The 27096-nt window shown below is 33.3% G+C and overlaps 1 protein-coding gene across 9 annotated transcripts in view; it reads left to right on the plus strand.

The window, feature by feature from the left end:
• LOC145975871 (uncharacterized) overlaps nucleotides 1-27096 on the plus strand; it is a 322438-nt gene that overhangs the window by 47536 nt on the left and 247806 nt on the right. For 7 of the 9 annotated variants that reach the window (XR_014440102.1, XM_083106611.1, XM_083106613.1 and 4 more), the window contains exon 3: nucleotides 9170-9342. Coding sequence is in view for 7 of the 9 variants with exons in the window: in XM_083106611.1 (XP_082962737.1) it covers nucleotides 9179-9342 (164 nt within the window). In the remaining 2 variants the exon portion in view is untranslated. Of the gene's footprint in view, nucleotides 1-8120; nucleotides 8180-9169; nucleotides 9343-27096 lie in introns of those variants that run through there. The other 2 variants (XM_083106612.1, XM_083106616.1) reach the window with 2 other exon arrangements.

A 27096-nucleotide genomic window follows, 5' to 3' on the forward strand; every position in this document is an offset into this window, starting at 1 on the left:
AATTAATACATTATTATTAATTTTCTTTTGTTGTGTTATCCTCAATTATTATAATATAAAAAAAATATTTATCATGAAACAATATATAACATAAATATAAAATGTTGTCGAGGCGACTATAATTCTGCGATTCAAATAATCGAGAAAAGAGTCGAGATATCATGAAAGAATGAAGAGGGAATACGAAAAGATGATGTCCTTTTCATGGTTTCCTCAGTGCTCCCTTTCGGAGGCAGCCGTGCAAGTGCGACAAGCACGTCGTTCCGCGAGTTTACGGGACTCTTGCGACTGAAGAGGGCAAGAACGTAAATCGGGGAGAAATACGAAAGAAGCAGAGAGACGCACTGTCGTCGCGTGCCTTGCGCCGAGGTTAACTTGGACTGTTTATTGTTCGACACTCGAAGCTCTCGGGACTTCATTAGTCAGAATTGCAATGCGTTCCCAGCTAGAGAAGGTACTGAGACTAACTAAGAAGAAGTTGTAGAAGAAACCCGGCGTCTTCCTGGTTTCCCATTAATTAATTAAATAAGAGAGCATAGTATACAGATACATCGCATTAGTCTGAGAGTAGCAGATGTATTACGTCAAGGATTGTTAATTTTGTAAATTCTGAATGCTGTGCCTTATTATCGAGGGCAGACAACTCTTCCCTAACTGGCGTAAATAATTAACATCTCCGTTAAATGCCGACTTTACAGAAATGTCGTGGTTATTATAATGATCTTTATTTATAATGTCACTAATATCTGTAACACTTTTGAAAGAACTAAGACAAATTTGAAATATACTATAAATAATCCTCATTGAAAATACGTCTTTAACTTTATAAAATTTTTAAGTAAGAAACGAATTTTAAATAATAAATTAGAATGTTCAGCTTTAAATATTTTAAAATTTACATCTCATAATTGATTAATATTTTTTTCAGTCGTTCAGACAATATTTTTGTAATATTGGAACTATCATAAGGAAATTATTTTTATCTCTCAGTATTTTCCGTTTTCGAACGATAAGCATGAATTCACTCCCGCTCATCGCTATTCTTCTATCCCCGAATTTCTCGCGGACCCCCCGCGGGCTGTGAGTCAGAAGTCATGTAAGGGAAGGGAAACGCGTATGAGGTGTAGACCAAGAGATTTGGTTGGCGTTATAGCATGGTGCCCCGTCTGTACTGAGTTATGACATCCATAACTAGCACCCACGTCTTTCATTAACCTCGCCATTGTCGCGTGTTCTACGACCGCGTTGTTAAAGGGACGCGGGAAGATCGTTAGGAGGGGGACCAAAGAGGGACACCTATTTGTTTTTCCTCCGCTTATATTTGCCCACCATATGTTCCACTGACTGCATGTTCGAACATTGTTCATGGATCACGACAACTCGCAGGGTATTATCATGATATTCAGCACAGTTTTTCAAATTAGGATGGATAAACTATGTTAATTTACTGTTTCTTAAAATTTTTTTAAATAACTCATTCCAATTTCTTTTCTATTATTGTATGATGGCTTAATACACATTTATTATGTCATACTATATTTTATTATTGGAACTTATGAAATTTATTGGAGGAAATATACAAACGATATATAAAATGTTCATATATTTTGCGTAAAAATATTGTTAAATATTGCAATGTGACATAAAATAGCCGAATTTATTTTATTTTTTTAATAAAAGATACAATTTAAAAAATTTCTTATATACAACTCTTATATACTTTTATATAAAACAATTTTTATATAAGATTTTGATGTATAAATTGATATTATGTTATATAAATTATTATATGTTCATTTTTTATATAAAAATGATAATCTTTTATAATAAGATATATTATGAGAAGACAGTAACTACATCTTTGTTAGTTTATTGTGTTTAACGAGAAATGGCTTAAAAGCTTTTGTCAACCGCATGTGTGAAAACTAACCAACGATAATCCTTTCGATAACAAACAACATCGATCACAATTCTGTGTGAAATATTTTGTCACATCTGTTGAATGTATAGAGGTGGGCATTCGGTAGAAACGAATGTGGAAAACGCAAAATGGATAAGCGATATTGATTGATCTGGAAGAAAATTAGCCTAAAAGTATGCGAAAACTAGTTATATATTTTAGAATTATATTATGTTAATTTTCTTAACCAAAATCTTAATAGAAATCTAAAATCAAAAGAATTGATATATAAATTTATTTCACTAAAAAAATTGTTTATTACATAAAATAATTATCTGCACTTGTAGAGATTGCTTTTTTGAATATATTTTATATTTTGAAAACTTCCATAAATTATAATACTACTATAATTATAGTACTATAAATAGAGTATACTATGTATAAATAAATAATTTCGTGCTTAATATCAAGTGTATTGAGAGAATTAGCAGTGAATGAGATTAAATTTGACCTCCTCTTGAGAATGCAATAGAAAATGCAATTGCTACGGGGTATTATAGTTATAATTGAAGATGGGCGTTTGAAATGAATACGACGAGCAGAAAATGGTTCACAGTGTTTTGAATTGCATTGATAAGATTTACGTTAATTAGATTTTCTCATTAAACCGATAAATATTATCAGATTAGATTATATGTTTAGCTTAACATCATAGAATTATTCCGCCAATATAATCCTATTTGTTTTCAATATGTGTGTATATATGTGTATGTGTATGTGTGAGAAAGAGAGAGAGAGAGAGATTTAATAGAATTAAATTTGATTTAAATGATTCTAATATACAGTATGCATTCCATAGTATGTATATTATAATCCATATTAGCATAAAATTCATTTCTCACGCATTATACACTGCATAATATTGCAAGAAAATAGTGCAATTGTATGCATTATATAGTAGAATCAACGTTGCATTATAGTTTAAGAAAAGCGAACAAAATATGCAATTTGTTTGTTGCATCATTTATTTGTACAAATGGATCGCCATTGAAAATATGAAATACACATTTTGGATTTTCAGTCGAGCAACCTTTTATAAAACAGGACTCTTAATCTTTATGTCTATAGTGTTAAGATTTAATCGGTTCAAATGCAAATGTAATCATTCGGTGGTCTTAATCTGCTTAATCCAAGCTTGAGTACTAACTTTCGAATGGAAGTTTTAAACGAAATTAAAATTAGCGAATAGATGTATATACATTGCTATTTTCCAACATTGCGATTTAAATGACAAACATATGTGCTATATATTTTTATTAGGAAATTGTGTGATATTTTTTATAAAATATTAATTATTTTACTGTCATTACTAAAAATCAACACATTAGATATTTTTTACAATTTTATAACTATATTAATATTTTTTAAATTATATATAACGAGATCGATTAAATGCATTAATGCGCACTAAATACACCCTTACTCAGTTTTCTATATTATTTTTAATATCAACCGGATACAGAAAATTAAGTGAGTGCGTATTAGTGTGCACCAGTGCATATCCAATTAATGTAAATGCATCCAACCGATACACTTTGCTATTAGTTATTCCTCTCGACTTTATTTTAAAAAATTATTATTAATATTCGTATACAATTATGCTTCCCATACTCTAAATCAACTTCCTGAACCTTCCTGAACTAGAAAGAGAGACAAAGTTTAGAAAAAGCGGGAAGGACTATCGTGATGAGAAATGCGTTATATTTTTAGCGGGGCCTTTGATATAGCTGTGTGTGGGTGGGCTGTGCGGTTCGGTTGGCTTTTTAGTGTATAGTAAACATCGCCCGAAGATAAACTAATTTGTCCCGAATTTATAAAGTCTGTTCGCTCGCGCGCGCGTCTCGGGACAAGATACATAGATCATTTACTTGCTTAAACAAACATCGGGGGGATGGGGAAACCATACGCATATGCAATGTGTGCGTGAGTTCACGGGAAACTTTCTGCGCGCGATAAATACAAGTAGAACGACATCAAAGAATACAGAAAAATACTAACCATGTAGATACAAGTTACACTATAGATTATTTTTATGTATTTAAGGAAAGAAATTATCTAAAGAATATTAATATAGATAAATTGTAGATATATATTCTATATATCTACAATTAAAAAATATATATATATATATATATATTAAATAATTTAATAGAATACTAAATAGAACATGAAATAATTAAATTGTAAAAGAATATCTTAAAATTATAAATCGCGAGTAATTTTTTCTTTTTAATTTGAATTCTCGCATTCAAATTAAATGCTATAATATAATCTCTCTCTCTTTCATATTAAATATCTATAATACATGCACTCATATTGTGTATATATTTTATTACGTATATATAAGATATACAAGTTAAAACTTTTTAAAATGTATTTGAAATTAATATTGGATTTTTGGGAATTAAAGGCTGGAAAATTTACAATTTTTTTAGTATTCCTCTGTGTGATCTAGAGATACATACTAGAAAAAACAGGCCAGTTATACGCGTGTCGTGCACGTGATGCTCCGATATGCGATCGCTATGAGAACGTCGGACCGTGGTCACATGTGGCGATCGCATCGCGGCATGAGAAACTCCCAACATGTATCTTCGGTCGCGTGTTGATACGGGTACGCGCAGTTGTGCGCCGATGATTAATAGGAATCGACAGAAGCCGATGCTGCGCGACGTCGACATTGCCCGGTCGAGAAATATCGCCGATAAATTCTCCTTTGAATATGCATCATCTTTCTCCCTCTCGTGCGAAAAACGAAATTTATCTTCTCCCCTTTCGTCTTTTTTTCCTCACTCGTTAATGACACTTTTTTTCCGATCTCCGAAAGCGCGTGCTTAATGAACGATTATGTTGATATAAAGGAATTAGGAGACTGCGAAATATATTCCGATTAGGAATATTACATATCAATTGACCGTTATTAATTTGTCGTATTCACTTGTAATGATCAGCGTCGATGATAATGCATGAAATAATCAAACTAATGTACAATTCTGCATGTATTGAATATTATTGGCAACAAATAGAAACGATTTCTCCTTTGAATAATAATAGATAATTTTCTTATCTTAATAGTGCTTTCGTATTCTTTGAGGATAATTTTCAAATGCGAATATATATAAAAAAATTGGAAGTCTATAAAGTACATTATTGTTAAAATTATTGCGAATTAAATTAATTTATTACATTTATTAATTTATTACACAACGATAAGTATCAATGATAATGCATGAATTAATAGTCTATTATGATGTATTAAATATCGCATCTTCATTTTCATTAAACATGAGCAATTATTTGAATTTGATTCTGCCTATCAAATTGGAAGTATCTTCTTTCGTTAATGACGTTTTTCGATTCTCTAGAAGATGATGCACGCGTAACGAACGATCGACATGCAACAATGCACATGTACCAGTGAAAGAGTTAAAGGGGTTGGGAAGCGTGCTCTTGTTAGGAATACAATGTGCACATCGCTCGACAGATGAAGCTCGGACGTTATGTGTCAATCGAACGTTATTAATTTGCGGTATTCATTATCCTCGCAGATAGATGGCGATTAGCGTCAACGATAATGGCATGAATTAGTCATGCCGTTATGTCGTATTATGTCGCATTAAACATTGGCCGCGCGTTTCCATTGAATGCCAGCGATACGAGAATCAATAATTTAGATGAGTACTCTCTCCGCGTACTTCTCTGGTTTATAATAACAATACGAATGATCTATTAAATTCTTATCGATGATATTAAAAGCACTATCTTGCTTTTCTTCTTTGTTTTTCTTTCGACATAAAAGTATTTTATTCACATAATATGTGTGTGCATATCTTTAATTTAATATACGAGTAATTTAATATACGAGTTTTAGAAAGCTTATAATATTTTTAAGTAATAATTTATAGAATTATTTAAAATTATGGAATTATTTAAAATAATATTATTTAAAATTCTTAACATAAAATATATACAATAAAATTATTAATTTTTGTACACAATCGTGAGAAAAAAATGTTAACAAAAATAAAATATACATTAAATTAATATACATTAAGTTAATTTATAGAATTATTTAAAATTATAGAATTATTTAAAATAATATTTAAAATTCTTGACATAAAATATATACAATAAAATTATTAATTTTTGTGCACAATCGTGAGAAAAAAATGTTTACAAAAATAAAATATACATTAAGTTATAGCATATTTTTGCGAAGCAAAGAAGTTCGATAAATTCGAAAATTTTTTAATGTCTAATGATTGCGAATCGATCGCGACGACTAATTTGAAACTTCGAAGTTCTCGACGGTATTCTGGGCAGGATATACACATGGTTGATGGCGATGCATTTGCCGTCAAAGGTATGGAAGTGAAGGTCACAAAAGAAGTCCCGGAATCGCCTTCGGCTCAGTGATTCGGTGTCACGTGTGACGAACTGAGCGAGTATGTGTGTATGATTCTCCGTGTATATGCGTGACATATTGTTTTCGCGAGTGCACTGTCGCGAAGGGGAGCTTGTACGGCGCTCGTTTTGCACCTCTCACCCTCGTCTCGTCCGCTTTCGCATTCACCCTCCTCGATCTGCGTGTTCGTAGTTTCACGAGTGGGCGTTATTGTGTTACGATGTATACCGCGGTAGCTTCGCAGACTCCTACGGTGCTCCAGGCCACGGATTTGGGCGCAAACGTTATTATTTTTCGCAATTTGCTAAGCAGATGCTTCCCATTGTGAAACCGTCGGCGTGGTACGGTTGTGTCGCTCTCGCAGGGAAGTTTATTTTCCTGGCTCGTCTCCGACAGACACTTGACATCGCGATATTTTGCCTCCGCTCGCGTGACGAAATAAATTTTGTTGCGCGCGAATCCGTGCAATCGTGAAATCTTTTTTATTCCTGCACGAACGCAAATATGCGAGGTGCGCGAATTGCGAGAAACAGAGAAAAAGAGTATGCGTAATGAACTAGGAAGTCAATTTTAGCTCAAAACTAAAAAATTTTTCAAATAATTTAGTAACTAAATATATATTTTGAAGGCATCAAAAATATTTTCTTTTCTGCGAGCAGAAATTGTTTATTTTTTTATTTCTCGTTTAATTTATTTTCTGTAAAAAAAAAAACGAATTATTTATTATCGTATTTAATAATTTTGAGATAGATGATTATAATTTTTTGGGATAAATAGCAATAAAGAAAAGAAATATAAAAAAGAAAATAAGGATATTAAAAATCTCATATTTCATTTGAATAAAGAGAATTTTCAAGACTTTAACTTCCATTCTCTCTCTCTCTCTCTCTCTCTCTCTCTCTCTCTCTTTATGTATATAATTTACCTTACAATAATTTTTTAATATTATTGTCTCGAAGCTTTACGTAGCTTTTACGTCCATTAAACTTACTCGGGAAGTATCCTTCTTGTATCTTTATCTTCCTACATGGCTATGTCTCAAATTGTTGCATTCGTGCGCACGCGAGCGCGAACGGTGCGTATCCTTGCCGGAGGCTGAATATTTAAACTAAACCTTGCTAGTATTGTTTCACCGGCATCTCCATCTCGTAGACTACACACGTAGAGAAATAATGATCACACTGGCCATCGTGTTCTACCCTTCCTTCTTTCTGCTTGTCTCCTTTGCCGCTGTTGCATCGTCCATGCTAAAACATCTGCGAAAACAATGTTGCACTACCGGCAAAATTGTATACAGGCGCATTTCTTTCTTCCAACGACTGTCGTGCGAGGGGATGGTTGAATATGGGAAGCATCACACACACATTCGCGAATTTCCTTCAGTACATACCACAATTTTATCAGTATCATGGACCATTCGTCCTTTTTTTTAAGATATCTTTTGCGGTTGGTTGTAGATAAATACAATAGTAGATATGTGAATCAGAATAATATCAGAATATTTACTCTACACACATAGTTTAGCGCTTATTTATATATTTTTTCATATTTATTTTTGATAAATTTAGAAATAGAGTAAAATTATAAAATTATATCATCGCATACCTGTATTGATTTGACTTTTTCTTTCAAAAAAATATCTTTTGCCCTTCGTATATATTTTATAATATTCCTAGAATTAATGGTAACGCTATTGAATCGTATCCAGACCTGTTTGGCGCGTTAAACTAGTTTGAATAAACGAAGGGAAACAGACTCACAAGAGAGAGGCAAACTGTGAAGCTGGCTACATACTACGAAGTGGAAGTTTTAACGTTAGTAATCATACCGGCTGGTAGTCATTTTTTCGTTTTTCTTGTCAGTCCTTTCCAAACATTCACTCTTTTCCAAGTTTATCATCATTTCTGTGATCTTTCGTACTGCTAAAGTTACGATAAACGATACTTTTATGTCGAACTTTTGATGGCTGACGGTTTTTTTATTCGGTTTAATTTTTTCTCAAATAATACACTTTACTTTTATTGAAATATCTATAATTATTTGACTTAATAATAACTAAATAATAAGAATAATTGATTTAATAATAACTACTCTCTAAAAGTGAATCAGTGTATTATCACTGAAAAACAGTAAATAGTCACTGATTGCAGCAGTTATAAGTACAGCACTGTAAATCAGTGATATTTTATTGAAAGAATCAGTTAATAATTTTGACTGTTTCAATTAGTAATATTTCTCAATATCAGTAATATTTCTTTCGTTATCGTCAGTAATATTAAACTATAATTCATCTCTTCATAATTTTCATTAAGTCGTCAGACATTTATTTGTCCGACTTATATAAGATCGATTTAATATCTGAAGCCTCTCTATTGAGATTGTATCAGAAATTAAATCGAAGTAATACTTCTAATTTTATCTGTCGCTCTTTGCAAACTTTATATAATTCTTATGACTAAAACTAAATACGAGAAAGATAACGATCGTAGCGGTAAACGAACGAACTAGCGATTACTAGTTTTACAGTGAAATTTACTGGTTTTACAGTGAATTTTATTTTAACTGACCATAATCAGTGAGATATAAAATAAAATAACAAAAAAATAAGCGTTTCCACTGAAGATCAGTAAAATACTCATTGATTCTCAGTGAAATCTTATTTTACCGTTTAAATTAATGATATTTTCACTGATTCACTTTTAGAGAGTAAATAATAAGAATATAAATATATTGCAATTATATATTATATAATAAAAAATATATTTTCTTGAAAATAACCATATATTTTATTTCATTTTTTATAGATATATATTATGGAGATGCGGACAGAAAGACCACGAACTGCCGGTCGAATAGCACCAACTGGAAGAGTAACACCAACGGTACATCAAACTAGTGGAGGTCGAAGAAAAGCTATACCAGTTCCACCTCCGAGAGTGCCGACTCCTATGCCCGTCGCGAATAATAATCAACAAAAGTGAGTACATTCTAAAATTTTAATTGAATTTATATTTGCAAGAAAGAATCAATTTCAAAACTTTTTTCCTTCGTTACACTTTTTATATATGATATAATTAATTATTAATATTGTAACATATATTTCATAAAAATAAGGGTATTTCTACCACACAATTATTTATGTGTTAAATGGATCTCAATGATTTTTCAATTATTTTCTAATATTTTTAAGTATTAAAATTTTTTACTTTTATATATATAATACACAATTCTACGCATACACGTACAAATACACACACATACACATATAGTTTGTCTCTCATAAAATACAAATAATAATAGAAATAATACAATGAAGAATTGATATCTCGAAATTGATCCTTACTTGTATATATGTCGCCCAAATTATTTGCATAGAAATATCTATAGCGATGATTCGATCGTATGGTGGTCTCCATAAGTTTCGTAAAACTTTATGCAACGACGATATATCAGGATCGTGCTTCTCGAACTCTGGTGCGTTTATTAATGCGTGCTTATTCGTCCGACGAACCATGCGCACAACTTTGTCGCATGGTTTAGCGGCGGATTTTACAGCGAGTTTCTAATCGCATCAATTCCTCGCGAGGATAGGTGCCGTTAAGTGTGTCTCTCGCATCAAAGTACAGCCGTGGATAGTAAAACGGCTCGGGATAGCTACGGCTGATTAAACTTAACCAGGAAGCGCAGGGTCGTTGCTGCCCACTTCGCTGATCTCCTCCAACAATCTGCTTCAGTCAAGCATTGGTTCGTGCAGAACTGAGGGATTTGGCCGCCACCACTCGCGGATAATACCACCCCCGAGATGTTAAGCCTTCGTGGTCGGAGTATTTTTCGGGGCTGGTGTTCGCCAGGCTGGGGATTTTCGAGGGTGGTTTATCGGGGCGCCGCAAACTGCGCGCATAACAGTTGAGCTTGATAATTGAAGAGCTAAGTAATGAAGATGGAATATACGTCATAAAAAGGTAATTACACTATAAGAATTTTACATTTTTAGGCCAAGAAAAATATTTAATAAAATATTTTAATATTTTATTAAATATTTCTCTCAGCCCAAAATGTAAAATTCTTATATTAATAATAAATATTTAATAAAATATTTATATTTAATTAAATTTATGATAAAAGATTCCGAATTGACTTTCGTTAAACATACATACAAACACATATTATACACATATATTTTTTAATTTATTATTCCATCTTTATTTGTTTTACAATCTTATATTTAAAATTGATAAAAATCGTTCTGGAACGTATTAATCACTCGGTCTAAGTAAAATTCCAGTCTAATTAAAAGATGCTTTTCGTTTGCATTGAATCGTGGAAACTGATGTCTTAGTTAGATAAAAATCGTCATTAATAAGCACTGTCAGAAAAAGTTAGGAAAAAAATGGTTGTTGACATTTGATTTTTTATCGGCATCTTGCAAACTTTTTTAACTAGTTACAGTTAATTACTGTGCAATTGTTTCCATTTCGTTCGATTTGTATTGGAAACATACAGAGACAGCTTTTAATTTATCTTTTGGTTATATAAAAATGCATCAATTAAAATATATTATTATCTCAAAGAATAAGAACAATTAAGAATATCTTAAAGAATAAGAACAAATATGTGACAATTTTAACGAAATCGATTTATAATCTTCACGCAAACGCACACACATACAATAATGTTTTATTTTTTTAATAATAATTGATACTTATGAAATTTTTTAAACTGCAATTTGTCGAATAAAACATCTCATGCTTTAAAGTTTGTCAAGATTCATATTCGTAATTACTTGGGTGGATATAAATATAACTTATAGTTGTTAAAGACCTCAAGCATACTAGAGAGAAAAGAGAGAAGAAAAGAGAAAGAGAGAGAAAAAAGAAGGAGAAGGAAAAAGAGAAAGAGAAATTAGAGAAAGAGAAAATAATGAACTGTAAAAAGAATGAAAATGAATAGAGATTAGAGAACTGAAGATTATTTCGAAAAGTGGTTGTTGCAATTATCGAAGTATTCATGAGTCTTCTAGGAATGTATTATCATAATTTTGTTGCATATTATATTGTTGTTCTGTTGTTATGCGAAGAAATTTACATCCTACCGGAATTGTAAAATAAGATTTTGCTTTCAATGTTTTTAAAATTATTTAATATAACACATGTGTATCAAATAATGCATATGAAAAAGATTAATATCTGATTCAATTATAATAATTTTAATAGAAAAATAAATTTCCCTCTCTCTTTCTTTCTCATATTGCACAGTATATTTTTCAACGATAAAATTAATAGTTTCATTTTTTTAATAATTTTATAACAACTATTATAATATAACTATAATTTTCAAATATCTAATAATTTTCTAGTTCTTTCTATCATATATACTGTAGCACTACTTTTATCTTGTCGATTTTGTTTGATTTTCGGATAAATTTTCAGACTTATGAATATATAAAACTGTGTATGAATATATAAAACCCGAACATATGCAATGCGAACCTATTAATTATAAGTGAGTAGCTTCAGCCGCAAAAAATATACGCGTCAGCGTGTGCATCGAGGGAAATTGTACGCGCAGTGATTAAACGCTGATCATTGAGATTCTACGATTTTCTGGTTCATGGTATTTTTATGATTTCCATGGCATCCGTTTTCTAATCTTTCCTCTCTTTCTTTCTTGGTACGTACATTTCATTAAATACTCCTTTTTTTGCCGTATTCGTGACCACCCTTCGTAAATATTCGTGCGGCGAAGGTTCTACAGCTATTCGCAATGAATCCTCGTTCCCCGGGGGTGACCGTAGACGCCGACCGAATAAAGGATGGGATGGGGATGCGTCAGGAAGTTTGAAGTATTTTCCTCATAAAGCTTTCGAGGTATCTAAAATATTCGCGACGATGTGGATTTCGCTTCCGGATTTTAATTAATTAACGAGCGGATACACTGACGGATCTGAATGAAGCCGTTCGGTTAGACGATGTATGTGGCAATGGGAGATGATGATGGCGGTGAAAGATGGGTGGAGGAGGTAAAGGTTCATTAGAACCTCGCGCAGCTTGAAATTCTGTCGACCACAATGTAAATAACTCACTTGTGCTTTATATAAAGCAGAGAGAGGACCTTTGTACCAAAGAGCCGCCCGTATGCGTTCATTAGGCGGTGTTTAGCGTAGTTACATCAGTACATTTTGAACCATACCACCGTGCGCGAACATACAGATGTACAAGTCCATACTACGCATTACACATGTATGTAAAGAATCGTTGAAATGCATTGGGAGAACTATTTGGCAACGCTCGGAAATGCGAAATCTCGTCATATCCGTCATATTCGTCCGGGATAATTGCATGGAAATTATATGAAAGGAATATATTTCACAGCATATGAAGAATTTGTCGAACCAAGAAAAGTATACGAGATTTTTGATAAAGAAAATACGAGACGATGCAGATAGTAATTATCGTCGCGAATCGGCCGAGTCGCATGGTCGCCTCTCTGGGGGTAATAATACGAAAGGAAATAATACGAAAGACAATAATTACGGTCTCAAAGAGGAGCGATTATCCAGGATTCGTCTCCTAGGAATATCGTGACTAACGAACGCCCTGGTGCTACCGCGGTGGAATATACGCCAATTAGCTCGTATTTTTCGTCTCAAAGAGATCAAACCTCGATTCTGTATTAGTACTGAAGACCAGAGGTTACGATCGTAAAGAGTCGTTGGTAGAGACAAAGTAGAGGTACCGTTGGAGATAATATCAAAGGGTAGTTAAGCCGTAGTATAAAGTGCCGGCGTCAGAGAGCTTTTGCGATTTTTATAGAAGGAAAACGCATCCTATGTTCTTTTTCGTAAATTTAATCTATCTCGTTGCCCTGTTAATTTAACCTTTTTGCACGTTGTTTTTACACGCTTTCGATTATTCAAAAGAGTTGATTAAACAAATTTAAATATAAAAGGTATTGTATATTAGAAAAAAAAACAAAATATAATTCTTTAAGGATGTTTAGGGGGACTGAATCTATATAGTTGAGATTCTTGTAACAAAATCTTTAACAAAACTATTTGCTACAATTATTTTTAATAGAGAGAATTTTAAAATTCCTTAACGTTAAATATTTTTATAATTTAAAAGAAAATTATATATTATAATTGCGAGAAAGTATCTATTCTAACATAACTAGAACATAATATTATTAAAACACAACTTAACTGAATAAAGAAAGAAGTCTTTCCTATAAAGAATGTTTTTCCTATTTGACTTTGAAAAGGACCCAGAGCAGAGTCGAAACATCGTCAGTATATTTTAAACATATATTTTTGCGCTTCTTATTGTATGTAAGATAAGTGACTTTACAAAATTTCTATCATAATATATTATTAATATCACGCACCATGACTTGCGTTTTTGGTTTCTTTTCCTTTGATTCTTACTAGAATAATAAGATTCTATTTGATTGCATCTGATGAATTGATTTCGCTTTTATCATATTGTAGAAATATAACTTTAATATATGTTAATAGAATCACGATTCATACATATAAAAAATATTTCACACACACACACACACACACACACAACGCCGTTGTAATGAAGTCATTTTTATAATACACAATGTTTTTTTAGGAAGTTGACACACATTGTCTATATTCATGTAGACTTTGTCATCTCATCCTCGGTTCAATATCCTCTCGCGTGTGATGCTTCCGTATGGATCCAATTTAAGGCCGGTTGAAAGACTCGATTGATTTGTCGTGCATGTCGAGAGTTAATTAGCTTCGAGTATAGGCGATGGTAATCTAAAGGTTCTCTGGCTGGCGACCTTTAATCAAGCGATTAATCAAGCGATAGCTTGACACATTATCGACCTCCGTGTATGTGATAACTAAGACCATCCAAAACCTCGCGTTGATGATCGAGTTTCTTGTAATTTAATCAATTATTTGTTTAACTATCGTATTTTATAATTACGTGGATGTCACATAAGCAGTGTGTTATTTGTTTTAGCGAATTTATTGATCAGTTATCTCTCTCTTTCTCCATTTTATATTATACGATCTACATGTATAATTAAATTCAGCCTATATATTTTTTATATAAACTATCTCGCTTGCTGTATACTTCTATTTCATATTGATTTGTACGAGTATATCTTCCGAGAGACATACAAATCCAACGAATCACGATAGTAATTTATTTTTTACAGCTCCTGATAGGGATTTATTTCTTTATGGTCTTTTGATTTGCCTCTTTACAACTGTTGATAGTAACTCGCGGGCTTTACGGCACTTGATAGCGATTTATATTTCATCACACACAGAGACCGTTTCATTCGCCGCCTTTTTTCATCCCGCATTGATCTGCACCGATGAATTCGTCGGCTGCCGCGTTGGCTTTTGATGGATTGTGCGAGCACGCGCGGATACGCCGCCTCAAATACGTCGAGGTGCTTAACGAGGCAGATTTTCACGGGATCGGTCGACGAATGGGAATATGGATATTTTGCTACGAGAGAAACTCGATGCCGTGCACGTTCGGACCGCGGCGAAATATGCGTACGAAAATGGCACAATGGCGTTTGTACCACGTAGGTCAGAGGCCCGCAGAAATTTTCAACTTCAAAGCTGCGAAATACTTTTATTGGCAGGTGGCAAATTGCATGTATACAAAAAATGTCGCATGCGTGTCGCAAAAATATCTTAATTCCTAACGATTTAATTTTTAACATATGAGAACAATCTTCTCCTTTCTTTTTTCCTCTTATTTTTGATATATAAATACATGTGTTGAGAACACAATCTCAAAATTGATATTTTGCTAACCAAATTATTTCGAAATATTATATCGTTTTCTTATTTATGGAATATATTGTCTTAACATATAGTCGAACATTAATGAATTGAGCGAACAATTTTCTTTTGTCTGTTCTATTTTGTTTTTATTTCGTCTAAATAAATATCAATATTATCAAAGTAAGAGCAGTCAACTGATATTTATCGGATTAAAAAGCACTTTATATAGTGGAATATTTTTTTAAAGTACAAGGTGTACTAATAAACTATCATTTTATTAGCGACAAGTTCCCGAGTTTATTGAGTTTAAGTTTCACGCAGCAGTGCAAGATCTGCTTTATCAGCTCGCGATATACCCGGTGTCGCAATAGAAAGCGGTTGGTATCTCAATCTAGCGGCAAGCCACAGAAACATGATTACGAGGATGCTGCGACGTCGGGACGCCGATAGTGCTCGGCGTCTCCGTTGGCAGGCGCCACTTTCCAAGGAGTCGCCACCTCGAGGGTGTTTTTCACCCCTGATAGCGCGGTCGAAACTTTACTCTCTACCGAGATTCACAGTTAATCCAAACTTGTAAACTTGGAAACGTCCGCGGGATTACTCTGTAATTAATTAGATCGTGAAAATAATGTGTTTCTGATATCTATTGCGGAACCGTATCAAACTTTAACTTTACTTGAGCGCAAACTTGATTAAACGCGTTCAACTTCTGCATGATTTAAAAGTTTACTGTCAAGAAGTTAAAATTAATTCTCATATTATATTAGTTTATCGAGTCTTCGTAGCTATGTTTAAAGAAAAAAAAAACTATCTAATTCGTTATCGGAACTCGTGCCGTTTAATTTAATGTGAATGAGAAAATAATAGCGGAATAATATGCAGATTAGCGATAACGTTCGCCGATTATTTTTCGCGAAGGTGTTTATCCGACGCTCATAATCTTGAAAATCACATTGTATTTATCCGCATCGTGAATACTTTATCAAGTACAGGTCGTTAACCTAATGGAAACGGCGTTAAGACCGAGGGGATCGATATGGTGCACTTTCGCCGTCGTCATCCACGAAGTCCAATCGTGAGAAAAGGCATCGTGAGGAAAGGCGAGAGAATCCGCGCAGCTCTAATAGCGCGTGAACGCACTTAATGGAACCATTTGAATTATAATGCGGCCGATCGGAGCCGCGATTGGCAGCCTCCGTCCGGGGATCCCAGATCGCGGCGTCTTGCCCTAATCTTCTTTCTCGATTAGAAAACCGGTCCATCTCGCACCGTTACGAAGCAATAGCCATAATGATAAAAGATTGATAATTATGAATATTAATATGCACGATATATTTCCGCTTTTACATCGCTATATATTTTTTTTATAAAATATTTTGGTTTTGCGTAAAAATAAATCATTTCGTTATATTTTCCTTGATGGCTATTTAAAATTAATTAAACTCGATTCTTATTTTAAAAATCAATTCCATTAATGAGCTTGGAGATATTATTTTTTGAAGCTAATTTTCAATACAGTTCTATTTTATGGAAAATAAAAGAGAAAAATAAAAAGGTGATAAACAAAAAATGTAAAATTAAAATAGAAACATGTTAAATTTTTCGCTGGAAAGTAATCAGAGAAGTTGGAGTTACGGTCTCGTAATCAATATTTTCACGGCGTACATAATCGCAGTTTACAACGATCATTAGTGCTATAGTTGAACATAATTATTTGTAATTTATTTAATATCCGGTGCTTTAATGATGTTAATTACGCGAGATGAGGCCGCCTTCGCGTAATCATCTCTTCAGTATCAACTCTTGAGTCTGCCGACCTTCAACGCCTGCTCCTTCTACCGTGTGATAACGATTCCAACAACGCTACAATTGCTGTCTCTTTTTTCCTTATTTAGCTCGTTTTAATTTTTCTTTTGCGTCAATGGCGTTGAAGATGTCATCATTGTTGAATGTTGTACGCAGCAAGAGGAAGTAATGCGTCTTGAAAACTAAATTACGAGAAAATTCTAATATTGCTAAATTTTTTATTGAGTGTTGAGTACACTTTAATTGCGTACTGAATTGCAAATGTGAAATGATGTTTAATTAACGTTAGCAAGAAGTAGGCGGGACGTATATACATGTAGTGAAAGTTGTCACGGACAAATGATAATGCCGCTATTGTAAGAGTTAAATGCTAAATACGCCTGATGAATGAGATATCATTTGATTAGGAACTGCGTCTCACAAGTTGTCTTTCATTTCTTAACGTGACTTAAACAAAAAAGAATATTATAATTCTAGCTATAAAGTTTAAATGAAATATACATATGTGAGGAACAATCTTATACAATCTTATGATTTTTTTTTAAATTTCCATTTTCAATATATTCTTCTAAAGGAAGAAAATTTTATTTTCTACGCTGTCTTAATGATATTTTAAATAAATGTCTTAATGTATTCATTGATATTTATAATTTAAATTTCAAATTTTTTATAAGAAATTATTGTATCAAAGTTTCTCTAAAATTGCACTATACACATTTCTAATGATAATTAATTAACAAAATTAATTAATTAACAAAAATTAATATCAATATTAAAGGTGTTATGAGACATTTTGTACAAATTGAGATAGATGATCATGAAGAAATATTTATTAATTTAGGTTTAGAAATATCGAATATCTCAAAGATCACTTATTTATTGACAGAACCACAGAATACAGAGTTAAAATGAACGGATGAAGTTACAAGCACGCACTACTTGCAACCGTCAAGATAGCGATCGATATTTCGGCCTGAAGCTCCGTTAATGAAATCGTTTAATTCTATTCTCGCGACTCCACGTACGCGCCTACAGATCGTTACAGCACCCGCTTCACCATCGTCTCTCAGACGTTTATAATAATGATGCTAAATTATCATTTCTGTCTGTCGTATCTCCGGTAACTCTCTCAGAAAACAACGAGTGTGGGTGGTTCATATAGCACTTTGTGTCGAGTTTCTCGAACTATATGGATATGGACATCGCAATAGCGGTCAACCATCATCTAATATGTCTGTATATGTCATCATTCAAATTATTTATTTTATTATTTTATCATTTATTTGTTATTTATTATTTATATATTATTTATTATTTATTTAAGATTATATTATTTATCACCTTTTTAATTCTTATAGTAAGATTTTCTTGTCTATTTTCTATTATAATTATATATAAAATTTTTAATTTATATAATTATATATAATTATATATTATATATAATTAATTTCTTCAATTATAAGAAACAGATAATAAGTTTTTGATAAATGTGGAATTTTATCATTAATGAAACAAATTAAATAAAAATAAAAAAATAATTAACCATTGTACATGAAAAATAATATGTATGTTTATAGCTTTATATCATTTTTTATTTGAATGATTTCATTTGCATTGTGTAAACACCATCAGTTGACTACCTGTGAGTTCAAAATATAGAATATACAGGATACGTGCGTGCATAAATGCGCAGGTTAGGTGCGTCTGGTGCCAATGATCCACTATGAATAATCGATATCGCGTTTACCCGCGTTTACCTGCGGCGTTGGGTGGATGCAAGTGGGCGTAGGACATGGATCACAAGATTATCTTGTTTAAAGGATACTCTATCTAAAGGATATCCTGTTTAAATGGACATCTCAAGATCTTCGGGTATTGTTTCACAAATGAAATATGAAAATGTTAACTGAGATGTTTTAGGTAGATTTTACTCGTATTTTCTCTTAATTACTATTTTTTTTAAATTGAATTTAGAATTCTTCAATCGATATAAATACCGCTCTTTCTTTGAGATTTTTGAGATTAAGAAACCGATTAAATAACATTTCTTCATAACTTTCACTACTTTATATATAAATATTTTTTATAAATTAATCTTCAAATCTTCTTTTATTATGAAAAATTGAAATAAAATTCGAAATAAAATAAATTTTCGAAAAAAATAAATTTTCTTTAATATATTACTCTCTATCAAATTGTTAAATACTGTTACTATAAATATCTAATTGAACGGTTAACAATATTGCTTTTTATTTTATCGTTCGCAGGACAATGACCATTGAAACGTGTGAGACTCTAACACTCGATGACAGAGATTGTTACAGGAAAAATCTGTAACAGACAGTGTTTAGTGCTTTAATTTTATTTTTTGGTCATATTTGCGATATTTACGATCAATATATCGCGCCTCTAGCATGAGGCTGAGCATTTTATCATTCGTCGCGCACATAAATATAAACTAGCTATTATAAACACGCACGAGATTTAATACAGCAAGCCATCCATAAAATTTGCATAAGATTGCATTTGTGTAAATTACGACATATAATAACGGAGCCAACTTTGATTGAATCTATTGTAACATTTTCCTCAGACTTGGAACGTTACACGTTTATCTGGCTTATTATATAATTATGAACAGTACAACGCATTCATATATGCTTCTAAACATATTCATAATTAAGATATTAAACGATATCCTATTGCGGAAATTAAGCCGGCCATATTTATGGCAACGTTAACAGCCATTATATTTTTACATAATCTGATTAAGATAATGCAAGATTATATAATTTAATAGAACATAATTTTATTAAAGGAGCACAAGATTCTCATATAGCATACTACTGTGGCTTCTTGCAGCTTATTCATTTTTATACTATCTTTACTATCTTTTATACTCTATCTTCTTAGTTATCTAAAATACTTCAAATCATTAAATTTGTAATCTTTGAATTTTGTAATTTCTTTAGCGTTACTATAATTCCAATTGTGTCGTCTTGAGAAGAAGCTTCTCGAGCTACACGCGCGTTTAGTTATTAATTCCGATGCGCGTCGAATGAGCCGAATTTGTTACCGGCGGTGCTATCTCAGGCGTTAACATACGCGTTTTAACGACGGTGCAATTAATTAATCCCCCAACGGCACGGTACATTGCGGCGCGAATAGCGGAGCTATGTAAATTACGCGTCGGTGCGCGTCAATATCGGCTCGCGGAATGTGCTTCCATATACTTAACGAGACAACGCGCGTGTGAGTCGGGTAAATTCAGAACGCGGCGATATAATAATGTATCGACCTGCCAAGTGTACACTCACGCCGAGTCATTGCAAGAGAGATACCCACGCGTGATACGCACAATAGTGCTGCTTCTCTGATAGCTTCCTCGCCATTTTCGTGCACCACGATAAGCACACGCTAAACACTCCTGGCATCGTTTATCTCGCATAATCTGTATATTATTACTATGAGTTACGCCCGCATTTCCTTTTACGAAATCTTTGATTTTCGCTTTAAATTGTTAATATTTTTTAAAATAAAACTAACAAGAGATATTTTATTATCGTGTCTTATATAATAACAAGTGATAATTAAAAATCTTGAAGTTTTTATACATTTTATATCTAATAATAGAAACATATCTTTTCGCATTTCGAGTTTCGCGTTCTCTTGCTTCGGTACAACAATTTTATTCGATTCAGGCGATAAATACGCGTTTTGCGCGTGACAAGCGCACGTTTATTCGTTATTTTATCGTCATCCACAGCTACGGCAGACAATATGTCATTTCGGAACGACATCGGCGCGATAGCGCATTGTTTCATACATTTTTATCTATGGAAATCCGAGGGAAGCAATTGGTCTTCTTCTCGACACGCACGTTTATATTTATAGCAAATCAGAAAGTTTTTATAAATTTATTTATTTCATTAGATTCTTGTTGCATTTACGATTAACCGCTTTCCTCGTTCGCCAAATATAATGCAAGAAAGGATCGGCCAATTCATTATTGAAACTGGATCCCGAGGATTATTAATTACGAAAGACATAGTTATAACTCATATATGCGTGTTACCGTTACCGGCGAGATATGTAATTACTTTCCAACGTATGTTCTTCATTAATCATTATCGACTTAATTTATAAGTAATCACTGCGTTACTATATTTTTTAAAAATATACATAAAGATCTAATATATCTCCGTCGGCTTTCGATATTACCTATATACCCGAGTCCATCTTTAGAAGTATCGTAAAATTGATTCAGGACCCAGCTGGGGAGATACATGTGCGATAAGGCGTATCAATGAATGGGCGAAAAAGAGCGTTGAATAAAGTAGCTCTATTCTGTCGCGAAGGAGCAGAATCGCAGCGCGATTCATAGATCACCGATAAATCTCTTTCGACGCTCACAATCGCCACTTATGACGGCGATTTGGTCGGTGTCGCGGGATCAGGGGCCCCCGAGGTCCTTTGGGGATGCCGTGCTACATCGACAGCGGGAATGTAATGCGGTGGTTCCACCGTATGGAATGCCCACGGGCCGTAGGACGCGCGTGTCCCGGCCTGATGTTGATGGATAAGCGGCTCGCGCTTTGCTGATGCGCGATTTGTCATCACACAGCTGATGCGCGTGCACGCTGTTGTTCTCTGTATGTCCGTACCTGTGTATCTTACTATTTGAAATAGATGCTGCCACACTTCGACTCTGTGTTCGTAGCGAGACACACGTTCTGTCGTGTTCCCGTCATCAGGGATAAGAACGATACGTGGGCGATAACCATTTTTCTCAGAAAGCGATACGTGGGTATCGATAAAATATTTATCAAAGAGAATCTAAAGATAATTTATATATTATATATATAATACTTCACACAGTTAAATATATATAAAAGGCAAATTTTCTATAAAAATTCAATTAAATAATTCAATTAAATAATATTTTAATAAAATTATTAAAATTCAATATTTAAAATAAAACGTTATATTTTACATATTTCATAAATGTTTCATTGAACTTATGCGAAAAATTGATACGATATCATTTTAGAAAAACACAGTTGCAACCTATAGTATCGGCGGTACTGATATTCTATCGATAAGACTTTCGCGACCGATCAAAAAATCCATATGAAGATATAGATTTCGTCAAGGAGCGCATTTCTGAAGCTTGACACGAAACGACGCCCTGTACAAGAATCTCAATTATTCATGACGATCCGCGCGCTCTCAGCTCTCGGGTGTACCCTTCACACGCGTTATATCGTCGTACCATGCAAAGCAGAAACCCTCCGAGGACTCTACCTCCCGTTCGTTTCCTTTTGTTCTCTCTCGCGAGCGAATAACGATCGTCTGTGAAGCTATTCGCGCACGTCCGAGGCTTGCTTTGCGTGTGCCAGTGAAATATCCTAAAATTATGCGGTAATATCTGGCGGCGACGTAAACACACACACTACATACGCACACATACGCACGCGTGCTCCCGAGGGAGCGTCACCTGTGTAACGGGGGTAAGATACGAAGACATGAGAGCACCCCTCGGGATCTTCGCTTCTTCCTTTTCTCTCTCCTCCCATGCCGAACATTTTCATAAACTCCCTCATAAAGCATACTCGCACATCCCGCCATACATCTTGCCGTCAGGCGCAAAATGGATACATTGGCATTAATTACGCCTGAATGGATTTGCGAAAGCGAATGGATTTCGTAACTTCCGTAACAATACTGAAATTCCAACAAGTGGAAGGATCAGATTGGAGAGAAGCGAAGGATGATAGTGAAATGCAAAGGTGGTGTCAAACAGAAATTATGTTGGAGTGAACTGACATATGAGGTTTTTGTCCATTTCAAATGCACTTTCTCCGCTTTCCTTCGCTTTTTTTCTATTTTCGTTTTCAGCTACGAAAATAAGCTCAAAAAGAGCTAAAACAGTACTGAAAGTGGCAAATATATAATATTTGGAGAATTTTTAATATAATTTGGTAAATCATGATAATTATTTAAATTTTATTTTTTAGAAAGATTAAGTATAATAATGATATATATATATATAAAATTAATTTTATAAATATGTATAAAAGAAATAAAATGCTTTTATTAAAGCAGGCAAAAAATATATATAACTTTCTTATGAATTTATTAAATCTAGAATTGAGTAAATCTATAAATCTTGTTTTTAAAGATGATTGTTTTTAAACACAAGAAAGAGAGAGAGAGAGAGAGAGAGAGAGAGAGAGAGAGAGAGAGAGAGAGAAGCTATCGACTGTCAAAAATGTCATGCTTAAATAAGCATTGGATGTTAATCGATGAAACCGTGCCACTGAATTAATTCGCTTGCGACAGAAGGGAAAAACGAACGGCTCTCCTTTTGTAAATGGTTCCATCCTATAAGCAGTCAATGAATATGGATGACTGTCTTTGTATGCTCCGTCTCGATTCGCAGAATCGGAACTGTATATATTAATTACAATTTTTACACTTCTCCGCGTCTGTCTTTCTATTAAACATGTTGAAGTTTTTCTCAGAAGATATCGGTTTACAAGAGTTTCATTTTAGAAGATAAAAGTTTTAATTTTTCAAGATTAAATTTACATCGCAAATATTTTTCACGTGACTTTTTATAATAATTTAATGATTATACTTTGGATACTTTGCGAATGCCATATTTCTGTTTAATTAAGATATGGGAAAAAAGATTGATTTATGTCAATGTGCAAAAATATTTATTGTAAGAAATTCTTGAACTATCTTATCGTTAGCCTATCTTGTATTTTATGACATGACTGTTTATATGGCTACTTACCGTTTTATGGCGAATCAACGGCGAAAGAGGGTAAATTCGTTCGAAATGCGGTAATGAAATGTCGTGCCTAAGACGCCATTTGAACGACAAAACAACGCTCTTATGGGATCCGTGGAGTATTGGGAAATTATATACGGATACGCATTGCGACGGGATGGCAACTAAATACTTACATAACTGCTTGTGCAAGTTGTAAATATATACTTATGGATATTTATACTTTCGTTCGGGAATTTTCAAGTTATATTGAATGCGTAATAACCGCCATAAAAATATTTCCCAACGTTACAAATTTCGCAATCTGCTGAGGCCACTTGATATTGCCATCATGAAAAGTCGTGAACGTTATAATATATTGCTATGACTATAATTTTATAAATCGATTCTTAGATTTGTTGTCTACTTATTTAGAATTTTATTTATTCAAAGAAAATACATGAAATAACAAACTATTTTTAAAACTTTTTTATAGAATAGCATTAGATAAAGTATTATGCTTTACATAATACTTACTGAACAGTACTTAAATGCATCATATGATAAAATTATACAATTATACAGAAGTGTCTATGTAACTGTGAGATATGCCCATACGAATAGTTCTGTAACAAAAAGTACAAATTCCAGCGCTGCATTGCACGCCCGTACCATGTTGTAATATCGAATTTTCGTATTGAAATTTAATACACGGCAATATCCTGAAATTCTCGGCGTAGAGGTGCAGAATTAAGCTGGAAGCTGGAAGGCAACCTATGTACACCAAGAATTCCATATCATTATGAACGATCGTGAATTGAAATTCGGAGCAAATGCGTGTTATGATTTATCTACTAATATATTGATAGTGATAAATTAGATTGAATTAAATTTCTTCGAAAATTGTATATCCAATATATAAATAGGTGACCATGATAAAAAAAAAGTTTAATTTTATTATAATTTACCTTTAAATAATATTTCGCAAGTAGAAATCAATTTTCTAAAATCTATTTGGATATATAATAGAAAAAATATAAGAACAAAGGAAAACATAATAACTTTCGACATCAGGATACGTTTCCTCAGTTTTTGCAACTACGCATGTCATTAATACAGCTAAATGTCGATAATCAATCTTAGGATTTTCGTTGCTAGGAAATTTCATTTATATTCCCCTCATTTTCACAATCCGTGAACGTGAGTCTCAGATAAAAGACCAGAAAATGATAAGAAAAGTAGTTGCTCGGTAAATTCGGTTAATATTTTTAGCAGTTTAATCACCCTCAGAAGAAAACTATTCCATCTAAAGAATTCTGAGGTTCCGCCATTAAAACTATCCAAACTTTTTGCATTGAATAATTACACGATAATAATTAAATATGTTGATTGCCAAGTTATTCTCTATTGATTTGGTGAATGACTTACACTAAAACTGGAAACAATCATTGGAAATAAACTTTTTATTCATATATATTCGTTAGAGTAGCGAGAAAATTTTTATTAATCAATCTTTTTAGTTGTAAAAAAATTTTATTAATCTTAACTTTATTATTTTATATGAATTATATGAACCGTAAGAGTGCGTTTTCGAATATTATTTATAACTATGATATCTAGCACATTATTAATTACTATTTTTTCTTAAAGGATTTTTGATATTATATTATATAAAATATAATATAATTTTTGATATTATATTATGTAAAATATAATAAAGATAATCACTATCGCAATTCTTATAGCGCGCTGCAATTGATAGCGGTCCGTTCGTAATTGCTTTTTCCTATGGGGGTTCTTCATTAAAAAAGCGGCGTTTCCTAATTCCTGCTCATCCCTCGGGCCGTCCTTCATTAACGCGGGAGATCCATCGTCGGAACAAGCCGATACTTGTCGTGCCTCCACAATTAACCAAATTAACGGGCAATTAGTCGGGGAACCTCAGCACTCGAATAGTATGGGAGCCGAGGCTTACCTGCCATCTCTCCTGGATACTATAACGTCTTCCCTTCTTCAGCCACGTCATCCCACTGCTCGTCAATTTCTATCCGACGTTCCATCATCTCGGGGCTAAAGTGTCGATCGAATTACATTACGGCTTGTAGACCCCGAGGAGAAGGACGTCTTCGTGTTGCCCTCCGTGCCTTCCTAAGTCGAGGACCCTATTGCATATGAATATAAGTGTATTATCATAATATCATGCCGAGGGGTGGCTCCTCTTCTGGTTGGCTGCTAGGGGGATAAAATCTCCGGAATCGCGTCGGCGAGGGATGGAAGCCCACTTTTACAGGATGTATACGGATGAAAATCCCGATACCTATCTGCTGGAATGCAGAATCGCGTCGCAGGAATGCAGCGCTGGATAAGCGAGCTGCTTGCTTGCATATACACAGCAGAATGTGATATATTGCGATGCACCTTTGCACCGTGTGGAATCTGATTTCGAATAGAATATTATAATGATATAAAAAGTACTATCTAACTTGCAGAAGATGTTCCGAGTTTTACACATTTTGTTTTTCGGAAAATAATTTTTAGTAAAAATTTTTTTACATCTTAGCATATTTGCAGTTAAATTTTAAATTATTTAAGAGATAAATTTTAACATTCATATTTGCACTGATAAAGGTTCTAAAACCTTTAGTCACATATACGTAAAAATACCTTCTCAATTTCATTTTAATTAATAAGTAATATCTTGTGTTATTTAATCCGTGCTTAAAAATCGAAACTATGAAGAGCTCCATTAATGTCATTATGATAATGTGACGTGACCAAAGCCAATTAATGTCAACGAAACGAGTATTGTATCTCTGACGTTCTCGCTTAATTATCCTTTCTACATCGATCCTACAGTATAGCTAGCGCCGGCGGTGCAACCAAGGGAATTGATTATCTCTCCCCGGGAAGCAGTTCTTCGAGCCGCTGACAATGCCATTCACGTCTCGATCGAGGTGTCTGTATTTATCCGTAGCCCGCTCGGATTTGTCCGTCAATTAACGAGCGCGCTTTAATTAATGCCAGCTTCATCGCGACGTTGTGAGCTCGTTGGGATATAATGTCAAAGATTGACGACCTATCTAGGAAGCCGAGGAAAAGCCGATCGACCGTCTACAATGATGAGCGGATCGAAAGCCAAGAACAGAAAATAAACAGAAATGCTCTGGACATAAATATATAAAATAATTCTTTTAGATTTTAAAATCAATTAGATTTAAAAGTTCAACTAATTAAAGGATTCTTTTCAAGAAAATATTTGAAAAAGCGCAAGATAATCTATTTATTTATTTATTTATTAACCCAATAATTAATTAACAAAGTGTCAAATCATATTTTATTCTTTTTTACAAATTACTATTGTATCT

The sequence above is a fragment of the Camponotus vicinus genome, unplaced genomic scaffold (genome assembly GCF_025532165.1).
Source record: "Camponotus vicinus isolate PSW18456_S1 unplaced genomic scaffold, iyCamVici1.0 SCAF_8, whole genome shotgun sequence".
Lineage (NCBI taxonomy): Eukaryota > Metazoa > Arthropoda > Insecta > Hymenoptera > Formicidae > Camponotus > Camponotus vicinus.